The sequence below is a fragment of the Pangasianodon hypophthalmus genome, chromosome 9 (genome assembly GCF_027358585.1).
Source record: "Pangasianodon hypophthalmus isolate fPanHyp1 chromosome 9, fPanHyp1.pri, whole genome shotgun sequence".
Classification (NCBI taxonomy): Eukaryota; Metazoa; Chordata; class Actinopteri; order Siluriformes; family Pangasiidae; genus Pangasianodon; species Pangasianodon hypophthalmus.
Genome location: NC_069718.1, coordinates 4,187,893 through 4,211,185, shown reverse-complemented (window position 1 = coordinate 4,211,185; position 23,293 = coordinate 4,187,893). Strand labels below are relative to the sequence as shown.

Sequence of the window (23,293 nt, the reverse complement as noted above, 5' to 3'; positions counted from 1 at the left end):
CTACTGAACACTACTACTGCTGAATAAACTCTTACAGTGTTACAGTACACTACTGAACACTACTACTGAACACTACTACTGCTGAATAAACTCTTACAGTGTTACAGTACACTACTGAACACTACTACTGCTGAATAAACTCTTACAGTGTTACAGTACACTACTGAACACTACTACTGCTGAATAAACTCTTACAGTGTTACAGTACACTACTGAACACTACTACTGAACACTACTACTGCTGAATAAACTCTTACAGTGTTACAGTACACTACTGAACACTACTACTGAACACTACTACTGCTGAATAAACTCTTACAGTGTTACAGTACACTACTGAACACTACTACTGCTGAATAAACTCTTACAGTGTTACAGTACACTACTGAACACTACTACTGCTGAATAAACTTTTACAGTGTTACAGTACACTACTGAACACTACTACTGCTGAATAAACTCTTACAGTGTTACAGTACACTACTGAACACTACTACTGCTGAATAAACTCTTAGTGTTACAGTACACTACTGAACAATACTACTGAACACTACTACTGCTGAATAAACTCTTACAGTGTTACAGTACATTACTGAACACTACTACTGCTGAATAAACTCTTAGTGTTACAGTACACTACTGAACACTACTACTGCTGAATAAACTCTTACAGTGTTACAGTACACTACTGAACACTACTACTGTTGAATAAACTCTTACAGTGTTACAGTACACTACTGAACACTACTACTGAACACTGCTACTGCTGAATAAACTCTTACAGTGTTACAGTACACTACTGAACACTACTACTGCTGAATAAACTCTTACAGTGTTACAGTACACTACTGAACACTACTACTGCTGAATAAACTCTTACAGTGTTACAGTACACTACTGAACACTACTACTGCTGAATAAACTCTTACAGTGTTACAGTACACTACTGAACACTACTACTGAACACTGCTACTGCTGAATAAACTCTTACAGTGTTACAGTACACTACTGAACACTACTACTGAACACTGCTACTGCTGAATAAACTCTTACAGTGTTACAGTACACTACTGAACACTACTACTGCTGAATAAACTCTTACAGTGTTACAGTACACTACTGAACACTACTACTGCTGAATGAACTCTTACAGTGTTACAGTACACTACTGAACACTACTACTGAACACTACTACTGCTGAATAAACACTTAGTGTTACAGTACACTACTGAACACTACTACTGCTGAATAAACTCTTACAGTGTTACAATAGTACTTATAGTACTGAACTACACTCCTGTGGTTCTGAATGATCACAGATACAGTGTTACATTAACACTTACAAGGTTACATTAATACTGATAGTACTGAATTAAACAACTACAGTTCTGAATTAAAACTATTACTGCTGAATAAATTCTTACAGTTTTACAATAACACTGACAGTACTGTAGGCATTATTTGAGCACTGAATTAACACTAATGTTTTTGTATGAACTCTCAAAGTGTTGCATTAACACTGATGGTAATGATTTAATAGCCTACCTCCAAATGCAGAACTAGCACTAATGGCATTGCATTAACTCTGAGAGTACTGAATCAACAGTACCTACGGCGTTGAATTAAGCATTGCATTAACACCTACATTATGTGATTGCTGCATTATGTATTTATTATTCTTAGTATTTCATTTATAATGTTAAATTACTTTTAGTGTACTTCTTATTCTCAGTGCTGCAGTAAAATGAGAATTTCCCTAACATGATCAGTCTACAGTGGATATAGAAAGTTTACACACCCCTGGCAGGTTTTTGTGATGTAAAAAAATGAAACTAAGATAAATCATGTCAGAACTTTCCCACATTCAGTGTGAAATTACAACATATAAAATTTGAAGTGAAAAACAATCAGAAACATTTTAGGGAAAAATAGGAAAAATAAAAAAAGTTACAATAATGTGGTTGCATAAGTGTGCACACCCTTTTATAACTGGGGGTGTGGCTGTGTTCAGAATGAACCAATCACATTCAATCTCATGTTCAAATGTAACTATCATACAGCTGTCTTCAGTGAAATTACTCTGATTAACCCCAAATAAAGATCAGCTGTTTCTGTAGGATTTTCTTCACATCTTCTTGGTTTCATCTGACTGCTGAAGCCAAAGAGCTTACAAAGCCTGTACAGGATCTCAGAGTAGAAAGATATCGATCAGGAGAGGGGTATAAAAGAATTTCCAAAACAGTAGATGTACCATTGAACACCGTGAACTCCATCATCAACAAGTGGAGAAAATGGAGCACCACAGTGACATCACCAAGAACAGGAGATCCCTCCAAAATTTATAAAAAGACAAGGCAAAAGCTTACCAGGGAGGCTGCCAAGAGACCTACAGCAACATTAAAGGAGCTTCAATATCTGAAAAGTACTGACTACTCTCTGCATGTGACAGCAATCTCTCATGTCTGGGCTGTGGGGTAGGACGGCTAGACGGAAGGCCTTTCTCACAAAAAACATCCAAGTTCAACTAAATCACCTCAAACCATGTGGCAAATGTGTTATGGTCTGATGAGACCAATTCCAAAAGGTTTATAATTCCAAATGGTATGTTTGGTGCCAAAAAAAAAAGCACATCACCAAAAGAACACCATCCCCACAGTGAAGCATGGTGGTGGCAGCATCATGCTTTAGAGCGGCTTTTCTTCAGCCAAATGGTGAAGGGAATCATGAGCTACAAATACCAACGATTTTAGTGCAAAGCAAGCAAGCTGAAGATGAAAAGGAATTTCACCTTTCAGTACGACAACGACCCAAGATTCATCTCGCAGGTTTCACGAGCGTGTCATTCTGAACCGCTGGGTTTCATGTTCCACCTGCGTCTTATTTCTCTTTTCTTTTTCTCTTTGTAAATATGGAGCAAACTGCTCAGATCTTCCTTGTTGTGCTTCCAGCATCTGATTGTAGTTGGGTTCTTGCAGCAGGAAATCTTCTTCCTGTAGTTTTGTACATAGTAATGAAATATTAACAGACAGAGTGTGAGCTTGTAAGCTTGTGAAGGTGGTTCTGTCTTCATGCAGCTCTCACAGCCAACTTTAAGTATGCTGAGGCCTAAAGAAATGAACACAGACCATGTTCAGGTGTGTGCTTCTGAACCTGTGTAGACACTGTAGTGTTGAATGTTTCTCATACAAACACTTCAGACTTGCGTTATTACCATGGTGACAGATGCTGGTGTTTCACATCTGTCCAAAACTCTTAGTCGTCTGAGTCTGAGTAAAAGCGTTGGTTTATCTCGAGCAGTGTTTATTATGAAAACTCATTTGGATTTTTCATCTTTGTCTTATTTTTATCATTTGGTGAGTATTGGAAAAAAAAAAAGAAAAAAACTCTAGCAGCTTTAGTCGATTAAAACAGAAACATTTTATGCAATGAAAAATATATATATTTTTTTTTTCCTTCAGATTTCCTCAGTATGTTCTTTTGAAGTTTCCAAAACTCAGACAGGTTATTGTCTCCTGGTTAATTGTGTAATAGAGCAGCAGAAGTGAGAGGCGCCAGCTCTCATTTATTATGCTTCATGTGTTTTTATTTGTGAAGGAAAATGGCATCATGGTGCGTCATGGATTTTAAATAGGAGTGTGAACATTTATAGAAATGTAAATAGATGTCATGGAAAATTTTTCCCATCTCTGTTTCCATCACCAAAATAAACACTGATCCCCAACCGGGTGAAATAAGAATTCTTTTCAGATAGAAGTTTGTTTTTTTGTTAGGACTTTGTGTGTTAATTTGTGGTCTATTAGACTTGTATGAACACTGTATTAATGCTGGATGTATTTATGAACACTGTAGGTGTTAATGCAACACTGTAACTGTTCCTTAACTCCTCTTCATCACACCACCCTACCGTTGATTATTTATCTCTAACAGCAGGACACTGAGTGTTGTCTTCATTACTGAACCGGGGACGTACCTGTATAACTCGATAGCATCAGAGCGCGCGTGTAACGGAGCTCTGCTACCTTAAACAGCGTGGAGCAGGAGATTTTATTCCTGCTGCATTTTTTCAGTCGTTCTGGATAAGCAGCAGGTCTCACTGAGGTATTTATAGATACGAGAGGATCCAGACGAGAATGGCGGGATATGAATAGCCATGTTTGCGTGCAGCTTAATCATCAGATAATTATCCAAACGAGAGCAGAATAATCCAGCCGAGCGCGATATGTATCTGGAAGACGTGGGGAATGTGGGGAATAATCTGCTAAACGGAGGAATAATCACCGTGTGAGGTTCTGAACTCATTTTACACTTCATGGTTGGATAATTTCAAGTTAATTCTGGGGTGAAAAAATGACCTCAGAGACTTGACTGTATATCTGGTGTGTATATGTGTGTGTGTGTGTGTGTGTGTGTGTGTATATTCCTTTTTGTATTTTTTTTAACTTTTTTTTTTCATTTTTATTAATTAATTTTAATTTGTCTTCTGCCTTTTATTTTATTTTATTTTATTTTTAGTCTGTTCTGTCCTTCTCTTAGGATTTTAAGAGTTTTAAGAGTTCATAAATAACTTTATTTATTGATATTGCTAACACAGTCCTTATTGTCCTCAGAAAAGGAGAGTGATGGTGAGTTTTAACGAAAAGAAAAGAAAAGAAATGCACTCGGACATTTGAAATTATTAAAATGCCAGTGGTATTAAAGACAACCTGAAAATCAAATCTAACCTTTTTTGTAAGCTTGCTTCCATTTTAAATTATTCTGATCAAAATTAAAACAACATAATTTACTGTCTGTAATTTTCCACTAAAGAACAGCAACTTTTTCTCACCTTCAGTCAGTCTCGGGTGAGATTTATTATAGAAATATTAAAAATAATACTAAATACTAATGATACCCATTTTTCATAAACCAATCAAACTCTAAGCCCCGCCCAAACAAATATGCGGTTTCACCCAGAAATGTGTCACAATGTAGAAGGAAAATGCTTTTGAATTACTGTTTTGTCTTTAAAATGATTGTGGATGATGTGGTGTTGCGACTAAATATCACTTTTTCTGTGCAAAGACAACAGGTTGTGGTATAAATACAGAGTTGATTGCAGATTTTGAAGCATTATTAATAAATAAAATGAAACAGAAATGGGATTAGATTGGTATCTGAGTAGAAGGAAAAATATATCAATAGAAATATGTGGAATAAAAGTTCTATACTTAAATTTGCTAAAATGCTACTTCAGTAGCACCAGTGTCATTATCACTGACGTACTTTCCATGTCTCCGTTGATGTTAAATATTTTATTGTAAAGTGTTTAAAAACAAATGTGAGGCTGGATGGGGCCTTCACTTGGGACGAGTAGTCTTCTACTTTCCTGCTTCTGCTTAACACCGATATTTAGAGGATGTTTAGCTGATATGCATTATTTAAGCCTCATTAGAAACACTTGGGTAATGGCTTCACTCTGACAGGAGCTACACACTTCTGGCTGTTGATGTTGATGTTAAATAAAGCTCTCTGCATGTATATGACTTTTCAGGTGTTCCAGATTGAACGGATACATTTTAAATACAGATTTTCATAATCAATCATATTTGTATTCTTATTATTAGATTGAGTTTCTGCTTGTAAGGGTTAGTGGTGAAAAAAAATAGCCAAAGCTAAAGCACATCTGTAATTTAGCTTTAATTCCGTAAAGCTGTAATTGAGCTGTAATCGTCTCAATTCCGTTTTTTTTAAAGAAAATGCAGTGGTGGAGATTTTAGAGTAATTTTAGCAGTCATACACAGGAAGAAGTCCATCCATGCATCCATCTATCCATCCGTCCATCCATTCTCTGTACTGCTTATCCTACACAGGCTCACAGGGAGCCTGGAGCCTATCCCAGGGGACGCGGGGGACGGGGTGTGCCAACCCATCGCAGGGCACAATCGCACACACACTCACACACCACAGACAGTTTGGAAAAGCCAGTCAGTCTACAACGCATGTCTTTGGACTGGTGGAGGAAACCAGAGTACCCGGAGGAAACCCCTGAAGCATGGGGAGAACATGCAAGAACATGTGTAGCCTTTTCACCATTTATAGTTTTATATTGATTTTTATTGGACTTTCAGAACTGTAAGCAAATCTGAGGTGGTCAGTCAAGAGGCCTCCAATGAGTTCACATGATTTGACCCATGCCACACGTGCTGTATTAATCAGATCTCACAAACCAGAGACACATTCGACTAGAGTAATAATACAGCTTTAGATTGCAATCAAGATGCATGAAACCACCAGATATAAGTGAGGTCATAAGTGGCGTTCGGACAGTTTTCTGGACGTGTGTGTTGAGTAATGTCACCAGAGGATGCGTGCAGTAAAAGGAACGATTCATGTGGAATAAGTGATATCTGTATAAATCATAGACATGACCTGTTCATTTTATACAAGCTAAAATATGGCATGATCCTTCCAGGCACTACACACCCAGTCTGTAAGAATAATGACTTCAAACTAAAATCCCAGAGATAATCTGATAATAATTACATTATCCACTTCCTCCTGAGAAATTAATCCTGTGTGAATAGAGTCTGAGCCTGGCCTTAAAAGCATATAAGCTCTTCAGTGTTAGATTCTGAGCCCTTATTTATTTTCTAGAGGTAAATATTAGCAGTGTGTGTTCTAGCAGTTAATTGCTGAGCTTGTCTCTTGTACGCTTCAAGCAATGAATTCTGATGGATGTGCATTAGGAAACGATGGCTAGACCATTTTTAATATGAAGCCATCTTGAAAGCTGTAAGGAGAGGGAGGTTAAACTCTGCACACAGCCCTGATTAACTCCTCACTTAATAACGGAGCACAGATGCTAAACAGTGCACTTTGGCTCCGCTGGGGAACTCGTGATAACCAAACCACTGGTGTCACATTTAAATTTTGTTCTAGATCAGCGCATCTGTGTCCTTCACTTGCGGAGAGGTGTGTTCTGTCCTTCACACACACACTTGTTGACTCCTGGTGAATGAAAGAACATCGATCGCACTGAAAAAACTAAATGGTGGTGGATTTTTTTTTTTTTTTTTTTTTTTTAAGACCCATTTTAGGAAGCTAAGAACTGTTAACTATCCAGAGAGCCCTTGAAGAACCCTGTGTGTTTATTGATTTCCATTCAAAGATAACAATGCACTGATTTAAAAGGAAGTGTTCGTGTTAATTCGACTTGAATTTATTCATAGCCTACAGACTGACAGGATGTTCAGAAGCCCCGCCCACTCAGCAGTCAGTACTAATAATATCCCTTATTTTAAGCTGAATTCTGATTGCTCAGAAGGTGCAGGTTATTTTTCCCTTATTTAATACTTTGATTTCCTGTAAATGTTGAATTAAATTAAGTAATTTGGGTTTTTAGTAATATGATATACATACATTGATTTGTTGATGTTTTTTTTTTTTTTTTTACAATTGTAAGGCGTAAAGTTACATTGTCCTTTCCTTTCCTTTCCCTTCTTCTCCTACATCATCAAATATTTCCAGAAAAACAGGGTGTGTGTTTGTCATCTTCACAATGCCATCTCTGCTGTTTGTGTGTGTTTCTGTGGCTTGATAAAAGCACACAGTTGTTCTTTTCCTCCTCCCAGAAACATGGAGGCCATTGTTTCTGTCTGAATTCAGTACTCTTTCCAAGTACACAATGTTTTTTTGTTTTTTTTTCCTTTTTTCGGTGCCTTTTGTGCCTTCCTACTATTGTTCATTCTTTCTACGCGAATGCCGCCATTTATAGGACCTTCTCCATCAGGGGAAACAACCAGGTGTTAAACATGTTTGAGATAACACACACACACACACACACACACACACACACACACACACACACACACACACCCTACTCCTTTTTCAAAGTGTAAAATCCCTCTGATAGCCATCTGGTGTGAACTTCATCTCCCATAACATTCACACACACGGCTACCACCCTGAGCTTTTCTACCTCAGGAACACAGTGTGTCTTATGTAAATGTCACTCACACACACACACACACACACACACACACACACACACACAAATCCCTCCCCCATAAATCTCGATCACCTCATAACATCATAAACGAGTGCATGGAAACAGCATCCCTCAACCATTACTGAATATAACAAGGGACGAGAGAGAGAGAGAGAGAGAGAGAGAGAGAGAGATGAGAAGTTGGAGAAGAGAGAGAGCAGAAGATGGGATAAAGGAGACTGATAGAAGGGACAGAGGAAGAGAAATAGGAAAGAAACAACCTGACACACAGCTAGACTGCGAGTAAGCAGTTGAACGTCTTCCTGTTTTGTGATGAAGGTCATTACATTGTCTGCCGGTGCTGACAGTCCCACTTTCTCCTGTGTTCCACACACTGATAAGCCCTGCATGCTATTTCTTAGTTGACGTAACTGAGCTTCTGTGGTCAGACTGTAAAGCTGCCTGGATGAAGGACATCCTCGCCTTATTCCCTGCTGCATCTTGAAAGGACAGCTCAGTCCTCCCCCAACCTCATGCATGCTTCAGATACATAAAAGTTGAATCCATGATCAAAAAAACCCTTTGTCCCTATTCCAAGTGTTTCTAGTGTATTAAAAATGTGTGTGTGATCTACTCTGTCAAAGGCTTTTTCTTGGTTTATGGATAAAAACCCCAGATCGTAAGAATTGATTTTGCACAGTTCAATTATGTCACAGAAAAGAAAAACATTATCCATTATCGTGCGTCCAGACACACAGTGTGTTTGATTTGGATTAATCGATGTGTGTGTGTGTGTGTTCTTTCAGTCTGTTTGGTAGACATTTAATATGATTTTGTATTCTGTACATTAAAGTGCCACCGATCTCCAGTTTAAATAAAAGTCACCTTTTTTGAGAGGGACAGATAAATCTGCTTGTGTGCGACTGGTGGGTAATTTTCCATTGTTTATAGACCATTTAAAACCTCATACAGGTCTGTTCTCAGTGTTTGCCAGAAACGTTTATAAAATCCAGCTGAAAGTTCATCAATGCCTGATGCTCACCCAGTTGATGCAGTACTGCAGAGGCTAGTTCTTGGGGTTTGATGCGCAAGTCCAGTGTTTCTGTTTGTTCTTTACTCAGTTTTGGTGACTTCTTCAGTAGCTCCTCTCTGCATTGTGGGTCAGTGACATCATCTTGGTACAATTCCTTATAAAAGTTCACTGCAATATTTCTTTTTTCTGCTGATGATGTAGTTGAACTTCCATTAGGATGCAGAAGGTACAGCATCTGATTTTGAGCTCTGGTTCTTTGTTCTCGCTTGTATTTGATGTCAGAGATTTGGGCTCTGATGAGGGTCCCGTGATCCTGAATGTGAAGATAGGAACCTAAACTAACTATTTCATTTTCCAGTATTCCTATCTCTCTCTCTCCATTTCCTCAATTGTTCCCTCTGTTATTACCTTTGTGTATGTGGTGTATTGCTTCCCAACCTCCCGCCATGTGCCTAAGGAATCGAACTCTCGCTTCTTTTGTCTCCATTCCTCCCAAAGTAATGTGAATATAAAAAAGAAATCTTGATCTTTTACATTAAGCTTTGAGCTTTACATTAAAGTGCCAATCAGATCTGGGATTTGCAGTGCTGGACAACATGAAATTGACTGTGACCATGTGAGGGTCTGAAAAACCACTGGGATATACTTTCCTCTGTGAACGGCAAGGCCAGTTCTTTTGTTTTTCCTATACACCGAAGACATTTGTGTTGAAATCAAAAGATGTATGAGGATTTCAGCTTTCATTTCCTGATATTTACATCTAGATGTGTTAAACAACATAGAAAAAGGCACCTTTTGTTTGAACCAACCCATTTTTCAAGTTAACGGAAAATACTGGAACATGTGACTGGCAGATGTTTCTTGTTTCCTAGGTGTGTCCTGTTAGATTGACTGTTTAAACATTTTATAGCTCTGAATGTCTACTCTTGGTTTGTGCCCTGGGTTTCACCTGTGAAGACTGCATTTGTTGTTAAAAAGGATAAACCAACATGAAGACCAGAGAGCCGTCTATGGGAGAAAAGCAAGCCATTTTGAAGCTGTCTTGAAGGTTTAGTGCCTGCTAACTACATTGCAACATGATTACATTCTTATAATGAAGTGTGGCACCGCTTTGTGTTTAAGTCAGTGCCTTAACATTGTGGAAAACAAAACCATGTTGAAATACTTCATATTAAATGAAACAATATTAAATTCAATATTAATATCAATGTGAATTGTGGGCAGGGCTTACTAAGATATATTGAAGGTGTATCTAGCTCAATATTCAGTGTGCTTTAAGTTCGATCTTGAATTTATTCTCTACTGGTAAGGTAGGTTTCTGACTTTGTGTACTATCTACTTGACTCAGTTGGATCTAGATTCTCGCCACTAGAATTGTTGTATTGTTGAATTGTGAATTGTATATTGTTGATTCTGTTGTGGTGTCTGGAAGTGTCTGTTAGTCTATGCAAATTAGTTCTCTCAGGTGACTAATCAAGAGTAGTTTCAGTCTTCCTTAAGGTGTGAATTGTGGGCAGGGCTTACTAAGATATATTGAAGGTTATCCGCTACAGACACTAGACACTAACACTTTCCACTAGTGTCTGTAGCGGTCAGAAACATAATTTGCAACAGCTAGACACATTAATTTAGAAGGTGTCAACTTTAACAGTGTATATTCTTGTTTAGTTAAGTGCTACACGTTCCCTCCCAATTTTACTTTCACCAACCCCACTGCTGACTCTCCACTGGTGTTCCACAAGGCTCAGTACTTGGTCCTCTCCTGTTCTCCCTCTATACTCGATCTCTTGGTGCGGTCATATCCTCACACAGGTTTTCATACCACTGCTATGCAGATGACACTCAACTCATCCTCTCTTTCCCTCCCTCAGACTCTTATGTTTCTGCTCAGATATCAGCATGTCTGGCCGACATCTCATCATGGATGACAGCTCATCAGCTGAAACTTAATCCCACTAAAACTGAACTGCTGTTCATCTCAGGTGATTCATCCCCATCTCAGGATCTTACAATCTCCCTAGACAATTCTCTGATCTCGCCTTCGGTTACTGCACACAACCTTGGGGTAACCATGGACAATCAACTGTCCTTCTCCTCTCACATTGCTAATCTAACACGCTCATGTCGATTTCTCCTTTATAACATCAGAAGAATTCGTTAATTTCTCTCCTCACAGGCCACACAGGTGCTTGTTCAGTCCCTTCTCATTTCAAGACTGGACTACTGCAACTCACTCCTGGCAGGTCTGCCTCTGAGCGCCATTCGTCCTCTGCAACTGATCCAGAATGCAGCTGCACGACTGTTTTTCAACCTTCCTAAGTTCTCCCACACCACCCCATTGCTGCGCTCCCTCCACTGGCTTCCTGTCTCTGCCCACATCAGATTTAAAACACTGATGCTCGCCTACAAAGCCAAAAACGGACCAGCACCCACTTATCTCAAAGCACTTATCACACCTCGCACAGCACCACGCTCTCTCCAATCATCCAGCACCGCTCGACTGCTCGACTGATCCCACCATCTCTCAGGGTACAAGGAAGACCTGCATCGAGACTCTTCTCTGTTCTGGCACCAAGGTGGTGGAATGAACTTCCCCTAGATGTCCGAACAGCTGAGTCACAGGCAGTCTTCAAACGACGTCTAAAGACTTACCTCTTCATACTTAAGTTAGTACTTAAGTTAGCGCTTTCACAAAAAAAAAAAATCCCCAACAGAGTTTTGTACTGATGGTATTCCTAGTTTGTGACCTAGTGAGCCAATATCAGAATATATTTTTGATAGACTTCAAAGCACTTCTGTAAGTCGCTCTGGATAAGGGTGTCTGCCAAATGCCGTAAATGTAAATGTAAGTGAAACAGTGCATTATTATTGGCTGAAAGAAGTAGGGACAATAACACATGATACACTCATGGTGGAGGTAGTGTCATGGCTTGGGCTTGCATGGCTGCTTCTGGAACAGGCTCACTAATCTTTACAGCAGAATGAAGTCTACAGAATATTCTGTCTACAAATTTACAGAGAAAATTATTGTGTGAGCTGGTTGTGATTATCTGAGGTACGTGTGATTATCTGAGCTGGTTGTGATTATCGGAGGTACGTGTGATTATTGGAGCTGGTTGTGATTATCGGAGGTACGTGTGATTATTGGAGCTGGTTGTGATTATCGGAGGTACGTGTGATTATTGGAGCTGGTTGTGATTATCTGAGGTACGTGTGATTATTGGAGCTGGTTGTGATTATCTGAGGTACGTGTGATTATTGGAGCTGGTTGTGATTATCTGAGGTACGTGTGATTATTGGAGCTGGTTGTGATTATCGGAGGTACGTGTGATTATTGGAGCTGGTTGTGATTATCGGAGGTACGTGTGATTATTGGAGCTGGTTGTGATTATCTGAGGTACGTGTGATTATTGGAGCTGGTTTTGATTATCGGAGGTACGTGTGATTATTTGAGCTGGTTGTGATTATCGGAGGTACGTGTGATTATTTGAGCTGGTTGTGATTATTTGAGTCATTTTTGATTGATTTGGTTGTGATTATTTGAGCAGGTTGTGATTGTGAGCTTCTTGTGATTATTGGAGCTGGTTTTGATTGAGATGGTTGTGATTATTGGAGCTGGTTTTGGTTGAGATGGTTGTGATTATTTGAAATGGTTGCAATTAATTGAGATGGTTGTGATTATTTGAGCTGTTTGTGATTATTTGAGCTGTTTGTGATTGTTTGAGTCTGTTGCAATTATTGGAGCCACTTTAACTGGTTCTTGTTATTTGGCCTGCTTTTGATTATTTGAGACATTTGTAATTGTTGAGTAGCTTCCAGTTGTTTGAGGCAGTTGTGGTTCTGTGCACATTTGCCCTGGTTTTGTTTATTTAAACAGTTACTTTGAGTGCTCTCTCTCTCTCTTTCTCTCTCTCTCTCTCTCTCTCTCTCTGTCTGTCTTTTTCTCAATCCTGAGTTATGAGTTGCAATGAGTCCCACTGGAGGAGTATGCAACAATGTGCGCGCGCACACACACACACACACACACACACACACACACACACACACACACACACAGCAGCGACTCCTGTAATGTTCTCAGCTGTGTTCTGCTTGCATTCCTCTTCACATCAGCACTTAGCCAAGCATTTATACACAGTATGCTCTGTGTGTGTGTGTGTGAGAGAGAGAGACAAAGCTTTGATTTCTTATAACTGGGAGCATGTTATTCATCACACGGAGACCTGTATCATGTGTAATGCGTCTCAGGACATGAAGCCTATCAGCAGGCAGCAGGTGTCTTCTGTAAGCAGCACATGATCACCTGCTTACTAACATTACAGTGTTACACTGCAGTCATGCTAACAAGAGACAAGTCACTCGTGTCTCGTACAGGTGTTGATTAATTCTCTAGAACAGGTTCAGTGTGTCACAGGTTTATATTAATGCACTCATTCTGATACGTTATCGTTTCTATAGTAACAGACACGGATTCAAAATGATCAAAGGTGAAGTTTTCTATAAGGAGATGTTTATGTAACATTTATGGAAGGAGTCTCCAGTGTCAGCGCTCTGTAACAGTCAGACGTAAAGCTGTAACTTTAAGTTTGAGGTAGTCATAAAAATGCTTGAATTTCACTTTATAAAAGAACAGAAGTTTTTTTTTTTATTGAAGATATTCAGCAGAGGTGTGTATCCTGTGTAGAAAATCTAAAGGTGGTGTTTTTCATCACTTCACAGAAATAGCTCAAGGGAATGGTGTTAATATTAAAAATTAATAATAATAAAAATAGAAAAAAATAAATTAAAAAAAGAACTTATCCACAATAATAATAATAATAATAATAATAACAATAATAATAATATATTAAAAAGCAATTAATAAACGCAGGTACAGAAATAAGAAAAAAATATAAATGTTTAATATAAAATAAAAACTTAATAAAATGTATAAAAATGGAATCAAACAAATACAAAAATTTCAATAATATAAATATATATTATTTCTATTACATTATGTAAAATATATTTAAAAAATAATATGACAGTAAAAGTAACATAATATCAAAAATAATAATAAATAATAACTATAATAATAAAAGCTAGTAATCTATATTTCAAGCTATTTCTTTAATAAAAAGACATTGTCAGAGGAAAACTAATATTTTATTTTGTGTTGAGATTATTTCCAATTTGCTTCTCTGTCAAGATACAACATGTAACAGTACTGCGTATTGAATGAATGAATGAATGAATGAATGAAAGCCTTTATTGTCATTGTATATCTCTATGCAACGAAATTAGGAGCTCTGCTTCTGACTGATGTTATAAACAACAAACATATAACATTAGACAATAAATAGACTATAAGGTGAGTATACAGTATAAAGTATATACAGCAGGTGACTACGTCACTAAGTGACTAAGTATTGTGAATGATATGAGAATTTTGCTGATGGAAAACATAACGATAAAGGCGTAAATATTTTCCACGTGCTTATCGTCTCCTGTAGCAGGTGCTCATGGGAATTTCTGATAAACAGATGAAACGTGATGAGTGATAACTTGGTGACTTTAGGGGCGTTAAAACGTTTGCTCTGGTTTAAGGTTTCATTTGCTCTTGTGCTTGTCATGAGAAAATGATTTATCATCCAAAAAAAAAAAAAAAGAAGAAATCCAGTTTTTCTTCATGTAAACAAAACAGAGGCGGAGTGCGCGGAGGAGCGTTAATATTCAGCACACGGCTTTAGAGTGACAGGGGACGTGACACGTTTCACCGAATTTAATTGCATGATGTTCTTTTTTTTTTTTACGGTTTTCTGTTTACGTTTTTCTGTCCAAACAGAGCTGTGAAGCCACGCCACTTTTTCTTTTCTCTTCGCTGCTTTATCCTGCGTTCACACTAGCGCTTTGATCAGCTTGTAATGTGTCTCTTGTGGGTGTGTAGCGAGTTTTACTGTTTTACTGGACTAAATGTATTAGCACGTGACTTACGACAGCATATGATTTTCATTTTTTTTTATTCTAATATTTTAATAAAGTGAAAAGAGTGCCAGGCTTCATGTAAGCTTTGTTAGCAGATTAGCAGCACGAGATATCTTACTAGCGCTAGCTACGTACACTCACCAGAGGCACCACCATATACCTATATCTTCTTCTAACAAGATAAACCGTGGGATTATTTTCTATTTTTCACCCAGGTTGTCTTTCCGCAGTAATGATAGTTTGGTCTTCTGATTCTTCAGTCTTACTTCTGCTGAGACTGCGGTATTTTGATGATCATTTGCATAAAGTCACAAACTTGTCACTTGTCGCTGAAATCGCAGCTCCGTGTCGCACACGTACGTAGAAAAGAAACGCTCGTCTGTCACAGTGTCGCTCGCTAACCTGCGCACAGAGTTAAAGACCCTAAGAGGTTCTTTACAGCTGACCTGAGCACAAGTGTGTTTAAGTGCTCGTGTGTTCTCACTGAGTTTATTCCTGATGTAACGTCACGTTAATCTGCACAAAAACGTCACAGGTTTGCGTGTGATCACGTGTGATTGTGTGTGATTGTATGAAATGTCGAGTTGGCTTTGGCGTCTCTCTTCATTCCTTTTCTCTGTGTTTTTGTACGGCTGTGTACACACTGCATTCTGAAATTCTCTCCAGAGATTTGACTTTCTCTGAGTTCTGAGAGAAAAGTGTCGTGACGTGTTCATTTATGTGACAGCAACAGTAACACTCAGGAGGTGTGTGTGTGTGTGTGTGTGTGTGTGTGTGTGTGTGTGTGTGTGGTGTGGGGGGGCATATAAGAAGGCGCAGTGACTCTGAGCGACAGAGAAATGAAAAATGTGCTTACTGTAATCACAGTGACTGCAGACGCTGACGTGTCTCACACACACCTGACCTGTCTCACACACACCTGACCTGTCTCACACACGCACCTGACCTGTCTCACACACGCACCTGACCTGTCTCACACACACCTGACCTGTCTCACACACACCTGACCTGTCTCACTCACTCCTGACCTGTCTCACACACTCCTGACCTGTCTCACTCACTCCTGACCTGTCTCACACACACCTGACCTGTCTCACACACACCTGACCTGTCTCGCACACACCTGACCTGTCTCACACACACACCTGACCTGTCTCACACACACCTGACCTGTCTCACACACACCTGACCTGTCTCACACACACACCTGACCTGTCTCACACACACCTGACTTGTCTCACACACGCACCTGACCTGTCTCACACACACACCTGACGTGTCTCACACACACCTGACCTGTCTCACACACACACCTGACGTGTCTCACACACACCTGACCTGTCTCACACACACACCTGACCTGTCTCACACACACCTGACCTGTCTCACACACTCCTGACCTGTCTCACACACACACCTGACCTGTCTCACACACACCTGACTTGTCTCACACACGCACCTGACCTGTCTCACACACGCACCTGACCTGTCTCACACACACACCTGACCTGTCTCACACACACCTGACCTGTCTCACACACACACCTGACCTGTCTCACACACACACCTGACCTGTCTCACACACACACCTGTCGTGTCTCACACACACCTGACCTGTCTCACACACACACCTGACCTGTCTCACACACACACCTGACCTGTCTCACACACTCCTGACCTGTCTCACACACACACCTGTCGTGTCTCACATGCTCCTTATCTGTCTCACACACTCCTGACCTGTCTCACACACACACCTGTCGTGTCTCACATGCTCCTTATCTGTATCACACACACCTGACCTGCCCTGAAAACGACCATCTTTATTTTTATTTAAACTGTAACTCAGCTCAGAGGTGATGATGATGATGATGATGATGATGAAGATGATGGCGGTGGTGCTGATGATTTGTCGGAGCTGAACATTAAAGCACAAAAGCTGAAATAGACCTCTCTCTCTCTCTCTCTCTCTCTCTCTCTGTTTCTCCTCATGTTCTTTAACTCATCTCCTCACCTTGCCTCTTCTCTCTTCTCATCTCTTCTCCTCTCATCTTTTCTCTCCCCTCCTCTTCTTCTCTTCTCTTCTCTTTTCACTCCTGTCCTCCTTTCCTCTTTACCCCTCCTCTCTGCTCCTCTCTTCCTTTCAACCCTCTCACTCATCTCTGCTCACTTCTCTCCTCATCTTCGCCTCATGCTCCTCCATTCCTCTCCTCTCCTCCTCTCACTCCTCTTCTCCCCTCTCCCCCTTTCCTTCTACTCCTCTTGCTCCTCTCCTTGTCTCCTCATCTCACTATTTTCCCGGAAATGATCACCTGTAAAATTCTTTGTCATTTTTGTGTCCACAACGCAAAGAGACTCGAACAAAAGGCTCTAAAACAGCACTTTTGATTTCATGAGGAAAGGGTGCAGATGTGAGATGCAGATGTGAGATGCAGATGTGAGATGCAGATGTGAGTCAGTCTGAGGTGACCCTCTGTGTGTACCTAGAAAATAATTTTCTAAAAAAAAAATTAATAAATAAAACCTTGAAACATAATGAATTTTTTTTGTTGTTGTTTGTTTGTGAGTGAGTTTTAGATATTTCACTTTTTCCAGATTGTTTCCTGGAACTTTAATCTGTTTCAGTGCGTTGTTCTGTTTTCAGTCGTTGTTTTATAATCAGCTGATGATATAAAGCTGCAGACGTGTTGTGTAACGTGTGAAATGTGTGAAATAGGTCGTGAGTCAGGAATAAAAGAACACGAGATAGATGTGAGATCTGTACTTCTGTGTCTTCCTGTCACTCTCTCTCCCATTGGTGTGTGTGTGTGTGTGTGTGTGTGTGTGTGTGAGCCAGCAGTTCAGGGTTGTTCAGGGTGTTTGTCAAACACACACATTGCTTGTTATCCTCTAAAGCCTTTTTTCCTGTGAGTTTTTTATGCACACAGACACACACGACTATGTCACATACCTTCTGCATTGTGTGTGTGTGTGTGTGTGTGTGTATGTGTGTGTGTGCGCTGACAGGGCATGTTGTTGACAGTTAAGGGGATTCTTGGTGCTCTGTAAGCTCGTCTGTGTCTCTCATTGTGTCACTGATGTTCAGATGGTGAAGAGGCTCTTCACACTGCTCAAGTTCACACACACACACACACACACACACACACACACACACACACATACACACACCCACACACACACACACACACACACAGTGAGCGGAGGCTCAAGTACAGAAACGCCTCTCCTCTTTCTCTCTCTCTCCCTCTGCCTGTTTGTCTCTGTCTTTCTTTCTGTCTCTGTTTTTCTGTCTATCTTCTCTCTATGTGTCTCTATCTCTCTCTCTTCCTATCTATCTCTCTCCCTCTCTTTCTCTTTCTCTCTCTTTCTCACTATATGTCTTTCTCTGTCTCTTTTCTGTCTGTCTCAGTCTGCTTCTCTCTCACACACACTCTCTGTTTTAGGATCTTTCACTCTATCATTGTTTTTCTTTTTAATATTACTTTCTACATCTTTTGTTCTCCATAAGTCTGTCTTTCTCTCACCTTTACTGTCTGTATCTATCTATCTCAGCTGCTCCCTGCTTTTATGTGGACTGAATCATAAATGATGAATTGTCGTTTAAACACAACACACTTAGAAGTTAAACTGTCCTTTTTTTCTGGAAACAATCCCACTTTCTGTGATCATCATCACCTCAGTGACATTGTCCTGAAACAGGAGAATGCAACTGACACTCACTTCTCATATATGTTTTTAGCAAACATTTAATTTACGCTCGGCACCTCCTGACTACACAGTGGCGTGCTTTCTTTTGTTTATGGCTACCTATGTATTTAAGATGGCTCATCTTACCCCATTCTCCCTTACCCCCATGTAACAATGGAGTGATGTGTTTCCAGCACTGAACTTTAATTAGAGATTAGTCACACTAAGCTAGCTAATGTAACCTGACCTGACAGAGATCATATGGAAGTGGTAGACCATATCTGTGTTCCCAGGGCACGTGAGCATCAGTTTCTTTTGCTGGGGAAGAGATGGCTCCAGGATGCACTCTGGGAAGAAGGCAAGTCGGTGGAGGCAGTGTGACGCTTTGAGCAATGTTTCTTGGGTCCTGGCATTTATATTGATGTTACTGAGTTATATACCACATACCTAAACATCATTGCAGACCAAGTACACCCCTTCATGGCAATGGTATTCCCTCTTGGCAGTAGCCTATTTCAGCAGGATAATGCACCCTGCTACACTGCAAAAAATGTTCAGGAAAGTGTTCAAGGTGTTGACATGGTCTCCAGACTCCCCAGATCTCAATCCTATTGAGCATCTGTGCAGTGTTTTGGACAAACAAGTCTGATCCATGGAGGCCCCACCTCGCACCTTACAGGACTTACGGATCTGCTGCTAATTGTTGCCAGATCCCACAGCACACCTTCAGAGGTCTTGTGGAGTCTCAAGTTCCCTCTTCTAAATTTTCCCTAATATGTTAAGGGTCATTGTAATTGGGTTCCTGAGGTCATGGTTGAGGCAAACGTAATCTAACATAGGGCCCTGTGAACCACTCCATTTTGGTTGTTTCCAAAATTACAATAATAGAACACATGGCTCTGGAAACATACACCGATCAGCCATAACATTAAAACCACTGACAGGTGAAGTGAATAATGATTATCTTTGATTATCTCATTACAGTGGCCCCTGTCAGGGGATGGGATATATTAGGCGGCAGTCAGTTCTCGAATTTGATGTGTTGGAAGCAGGAAAAATGGGCAAGTGTAAAGATCTGAGTGACTTTGACAAGGGCCAAATTGTGATGGCTAGACGACTGGGTCAGAGCATCTCCAAAACAGCAGGTCTTGTGGGGTGTTCCCGGTATGCAGTGGTTAGTACCTACCAAAATTTGTCCAACAAAGGACAACCGCTGTAGCCCAAATTACTGAAAAAATTAATGCTGGCTGATAGAAAGTCAGAGCATACAGTGCATTGCAGCTTGTTGCATATGGGGCTGTGTAGCTGCAGACTGGTCGGAGTGCCCATGCTGACCCCTGTCCACTGCCGAAAGGGCATGTGAGTGTCAGAACTGGACCAAGAAGAAGGCATGGTGTGATGAATCATGTTTTCTTTTACTGGAGAAGAGATGGCACCAAGATGCACTCTGGGAAGAAGGCAAGCCGGCGGAGGCAGTGTGATTCTCTGGGCAATGTTCTGCTGGGAAACCTTGGGTTCTGGCATTCATGTGGATGTTACTTTGATATGTACCACCTACCTAAAAATGATTGCAGACCAAGTACACCCCTTCATGGCAACGGTACTCCCTCATGGCAGTGGCATCTTTCAGCAGGATAATGCGCCCTGCCACACTGCAAAAATTGTTAAGGAAAGTGTTCAAGGTGTTGACTTGGTCTCCAAATTCCCCAGATCTCAATCCATTCGAGCATCTGTGGGATGTGCTGGACAAACAAGTTTGATCTGTGGAGGCCCCACCTCGCAACTTACAGGACTTAAGGATCTGCTGCTAACGTCTTGGTGGCAGATACCGGAGCACACCTTCAGAGGTCTTGTGGAGTCCATGCCTCGATGGGTCAGAGCTGTTTCGGCAGCACAAGGGGGACCTACACAATATTAAGCAGGTGCTTTTAATGTTATGGCTGATCAGTGTATAGTCATGGGAAAAAAATTGGTAATATAGAGCCCAGGAAACATAGAACCCTGGGAATATAGGACAATGGGAACACTGGAAACATAAGGCCTTGAAAATAAAAGGTGCTACATATTGCACTGGGAATATAGAGTCTTGGGAATATATGACACTGGGAATATTGAGTCTCATGAGCATAGGGCAATGGAGATAGCAAATCCTGAGCACCAGGGTCCAGGGTACTGAGAGTATAGAGTTTCAGGAACATGGGGTACTGGGAATATAGAGTCCTGGGAACATGAGGCACTGGGAATATTACATCTCTTGAAAATAAGGCACTGGGAATATAGTGTCTCCTGAGGATGGGGTACTGGGAATATTAAGTCTCAAGAACGTAGGCCAGTAGAATTTTGAGAACATAGGGCAGTGGGAATATCAAGTCCCAGGAACACAGCGCACTGAGAAAATAGAGTTTCATGAACATGGGTCTGGGGAATATCGATCTTGGACATAGAAGGCCCTGGGAGTATAGAGTCTCTGAAATGTGGGGCACTGGCTATATCGAGTCTCAGGAACATATGGTACTCAAAATATAGACTCCAGGGAACACAGGGCACTGGCAACATTATGTCTCTTCTGGGAAACGGGTACTGGGAATATAGACACTGGGGAACTTTGGGCACTGGGAATATAGAGTTCAAGGAATAGGAACATGGGAACTATACGTTGTTACATAGGACTGTATTCTTGGTTTCACATACATATTGTATGTGGTCTTATTTTATATTAAAAATGGTGATAACAGAAGAAACTAAGTGATGCTTGTGGTAAATGTACCAGATAACTTCCGCAGTGTTCATAGAATTCTGAGATTAAATTCACCATCACTTGACAGCTAACATGTATTTTGCTAGCTAGGATTAGTGTGCCAAGAGCTGACTTTATTTAGCAAGCATAAATGACATACTGTATAAATAAAAGTAATATTTAAACACTCCATGAGTGTTTAATGTCAGAATATCTTATAAAAGGTTAAGCACATGCTCTCAAAAATTAATATCAGCACACAACTGGTCATAACCTGCCTGACAATGATTTAAATATGAGAAGAATGTAAGAGTCAGTAATTTCATTGAGTGTGTGTAATGTCATTGAGTGTGTGAGTCAGGCTGAATTTTTCCTCTGTTTGCCTCCTAGGTTGCTGATTATCCAGCCACCGCAGTCGGCTCATTAAGATTACACAGCGTAAGCAGAAGAGGGAGCAGCTCACCTCATCATTCTGGAGCATTTGACCCTTGGGCGATCGGCTGTTTACACACTGGAGCAGCAGTGAATGTTAAACCTCGGGTGGAAAATCTCCAGTTTAAATGAACCCTGACACACTGATACCTGCTCCCAGAGCTGGTTTAATTAAACCACGCTCTTACTGTGTATTTATTTGTTGACTTAAAATAGTGAATGGAGGATTTTTTTTTATTTTAACTCATCTGGTTTTTTTTTCCTTCATATTTTTTGGCATGCCTTCAGAAACTTTCAAAAACAAGTCTTTTGTATGTTGATGTAGTTTTTTTACTCGGAGACTACCGGATCTTGGATTGACTGAAAATGATCTACATGACATCTAAGAAGCTTCGCGTTCTTATGCTGATCTTCTGCCTTGTTTCTTTTGCCACATTTTTATTGAGAGATCCCTCATTTCTCCTCAGCCCATTTCAGAACATCATTAATGGGCCATGTAGGTGCCATTCCTGTATTTGGGACCCAGAGGAGGAGGACCCATGGTTCAGTGAGAGGTTTAACCAGTCCATTCATCCTCTGCTGTCCAGGTCGAACAGCATGCTCAGTGATGACACGTACAGGTGGTGGCTGGTTAGTGCACTTCATTTTGTTTACAGTTTCATTGTTTTCTCAACTGCTGTTGATCAGCCAAGATATGTTTGGTGTCTAAAGTTTGCGTCTTTAATTTCGTAATGGAGGTATAAAACAAATATACACTATATGGCTGAAGGTTTGTGGACTCCTGTCCATCACACCCATATGTGGTTCTTCTCCAAACAGACCTCCTCACCCAACATCAGCGCCTGATCTCACTAATGCTCTTGTAGCTGAATGAACACAAATCCCCACAGCCACGCTCCAACATCTAGTGGAAAGCTTCCCAGAAGAGTGGAGCTTATCATAACGGCAAAGGGGGAATAAATCTGGAATGAGATGTTCAACAAGCACCTATGGGTGTGATGGCCAGGTGTCCACAAACTTTTGGCCATATACTGTAGCTAGTGAGGGTGTTATGGTTTGAAATTTTCGCAGTGTGATAACCAACTCTATCAATTTCGATCATTTAAAAACACACAAGCTGCTGGTAAAAATGAAAAGAAGATTTATTACAAAATCTCACAGAACTGTCTTATACATATAACAAACACCAAAATGCTGTGGTGTAAGAGAAATAAAACATTCTAGGACGAGTTGTTTTAGGAAAAGAATTGAGTTTTTTTGTGGTGGTAACAGTAACTCTACTTCATCACACCACCCTATTGTTGATTATATTTTTATAACTACCTTGAAACATGGCACTCCGGTGCAGAACTGAAGAAACAAAAGTTTCAGAGGTTTCAGACACCAAATATTCTGACTGCTTTTGCTCTTGAGGTAAATTTGCTCTCTCACCAAACTGCAACATGAAAAACAGTTCTTATTATACTCCCCCCTA

The 23,293-nt window shown here is 40.3% G+C and overlaps 1 protein-coding gene across 1 annotated transcript in view; it reads left to right on the top strand.

Annotated features, from left to right (window-relative positions):
* Positions 1 to 23,293, top strand: part of LOC113523855 (CMP-N-acetylneuraminate-beta-galactosamide-alpha-2,3-sialyltransferase 1) — a 45,838-nt gene that overhangs the window by 3,071 nt on the left and 19,474 nt on the right. Inside the window, exon 2 of the mRNA XM_026909915.3 lies at positions 21,778 to 22,449. Within this exon, the coding sequence (XP_026765716.1) occupies positions 22,186 to 22,449 (264 nt within the window). The 5' untranslated portion in view covers positions 21,778 to 22,185. The remainder of the gene's footprint in view (positions 1 to 21,777; positions 22,450 to 23,293) is intronic.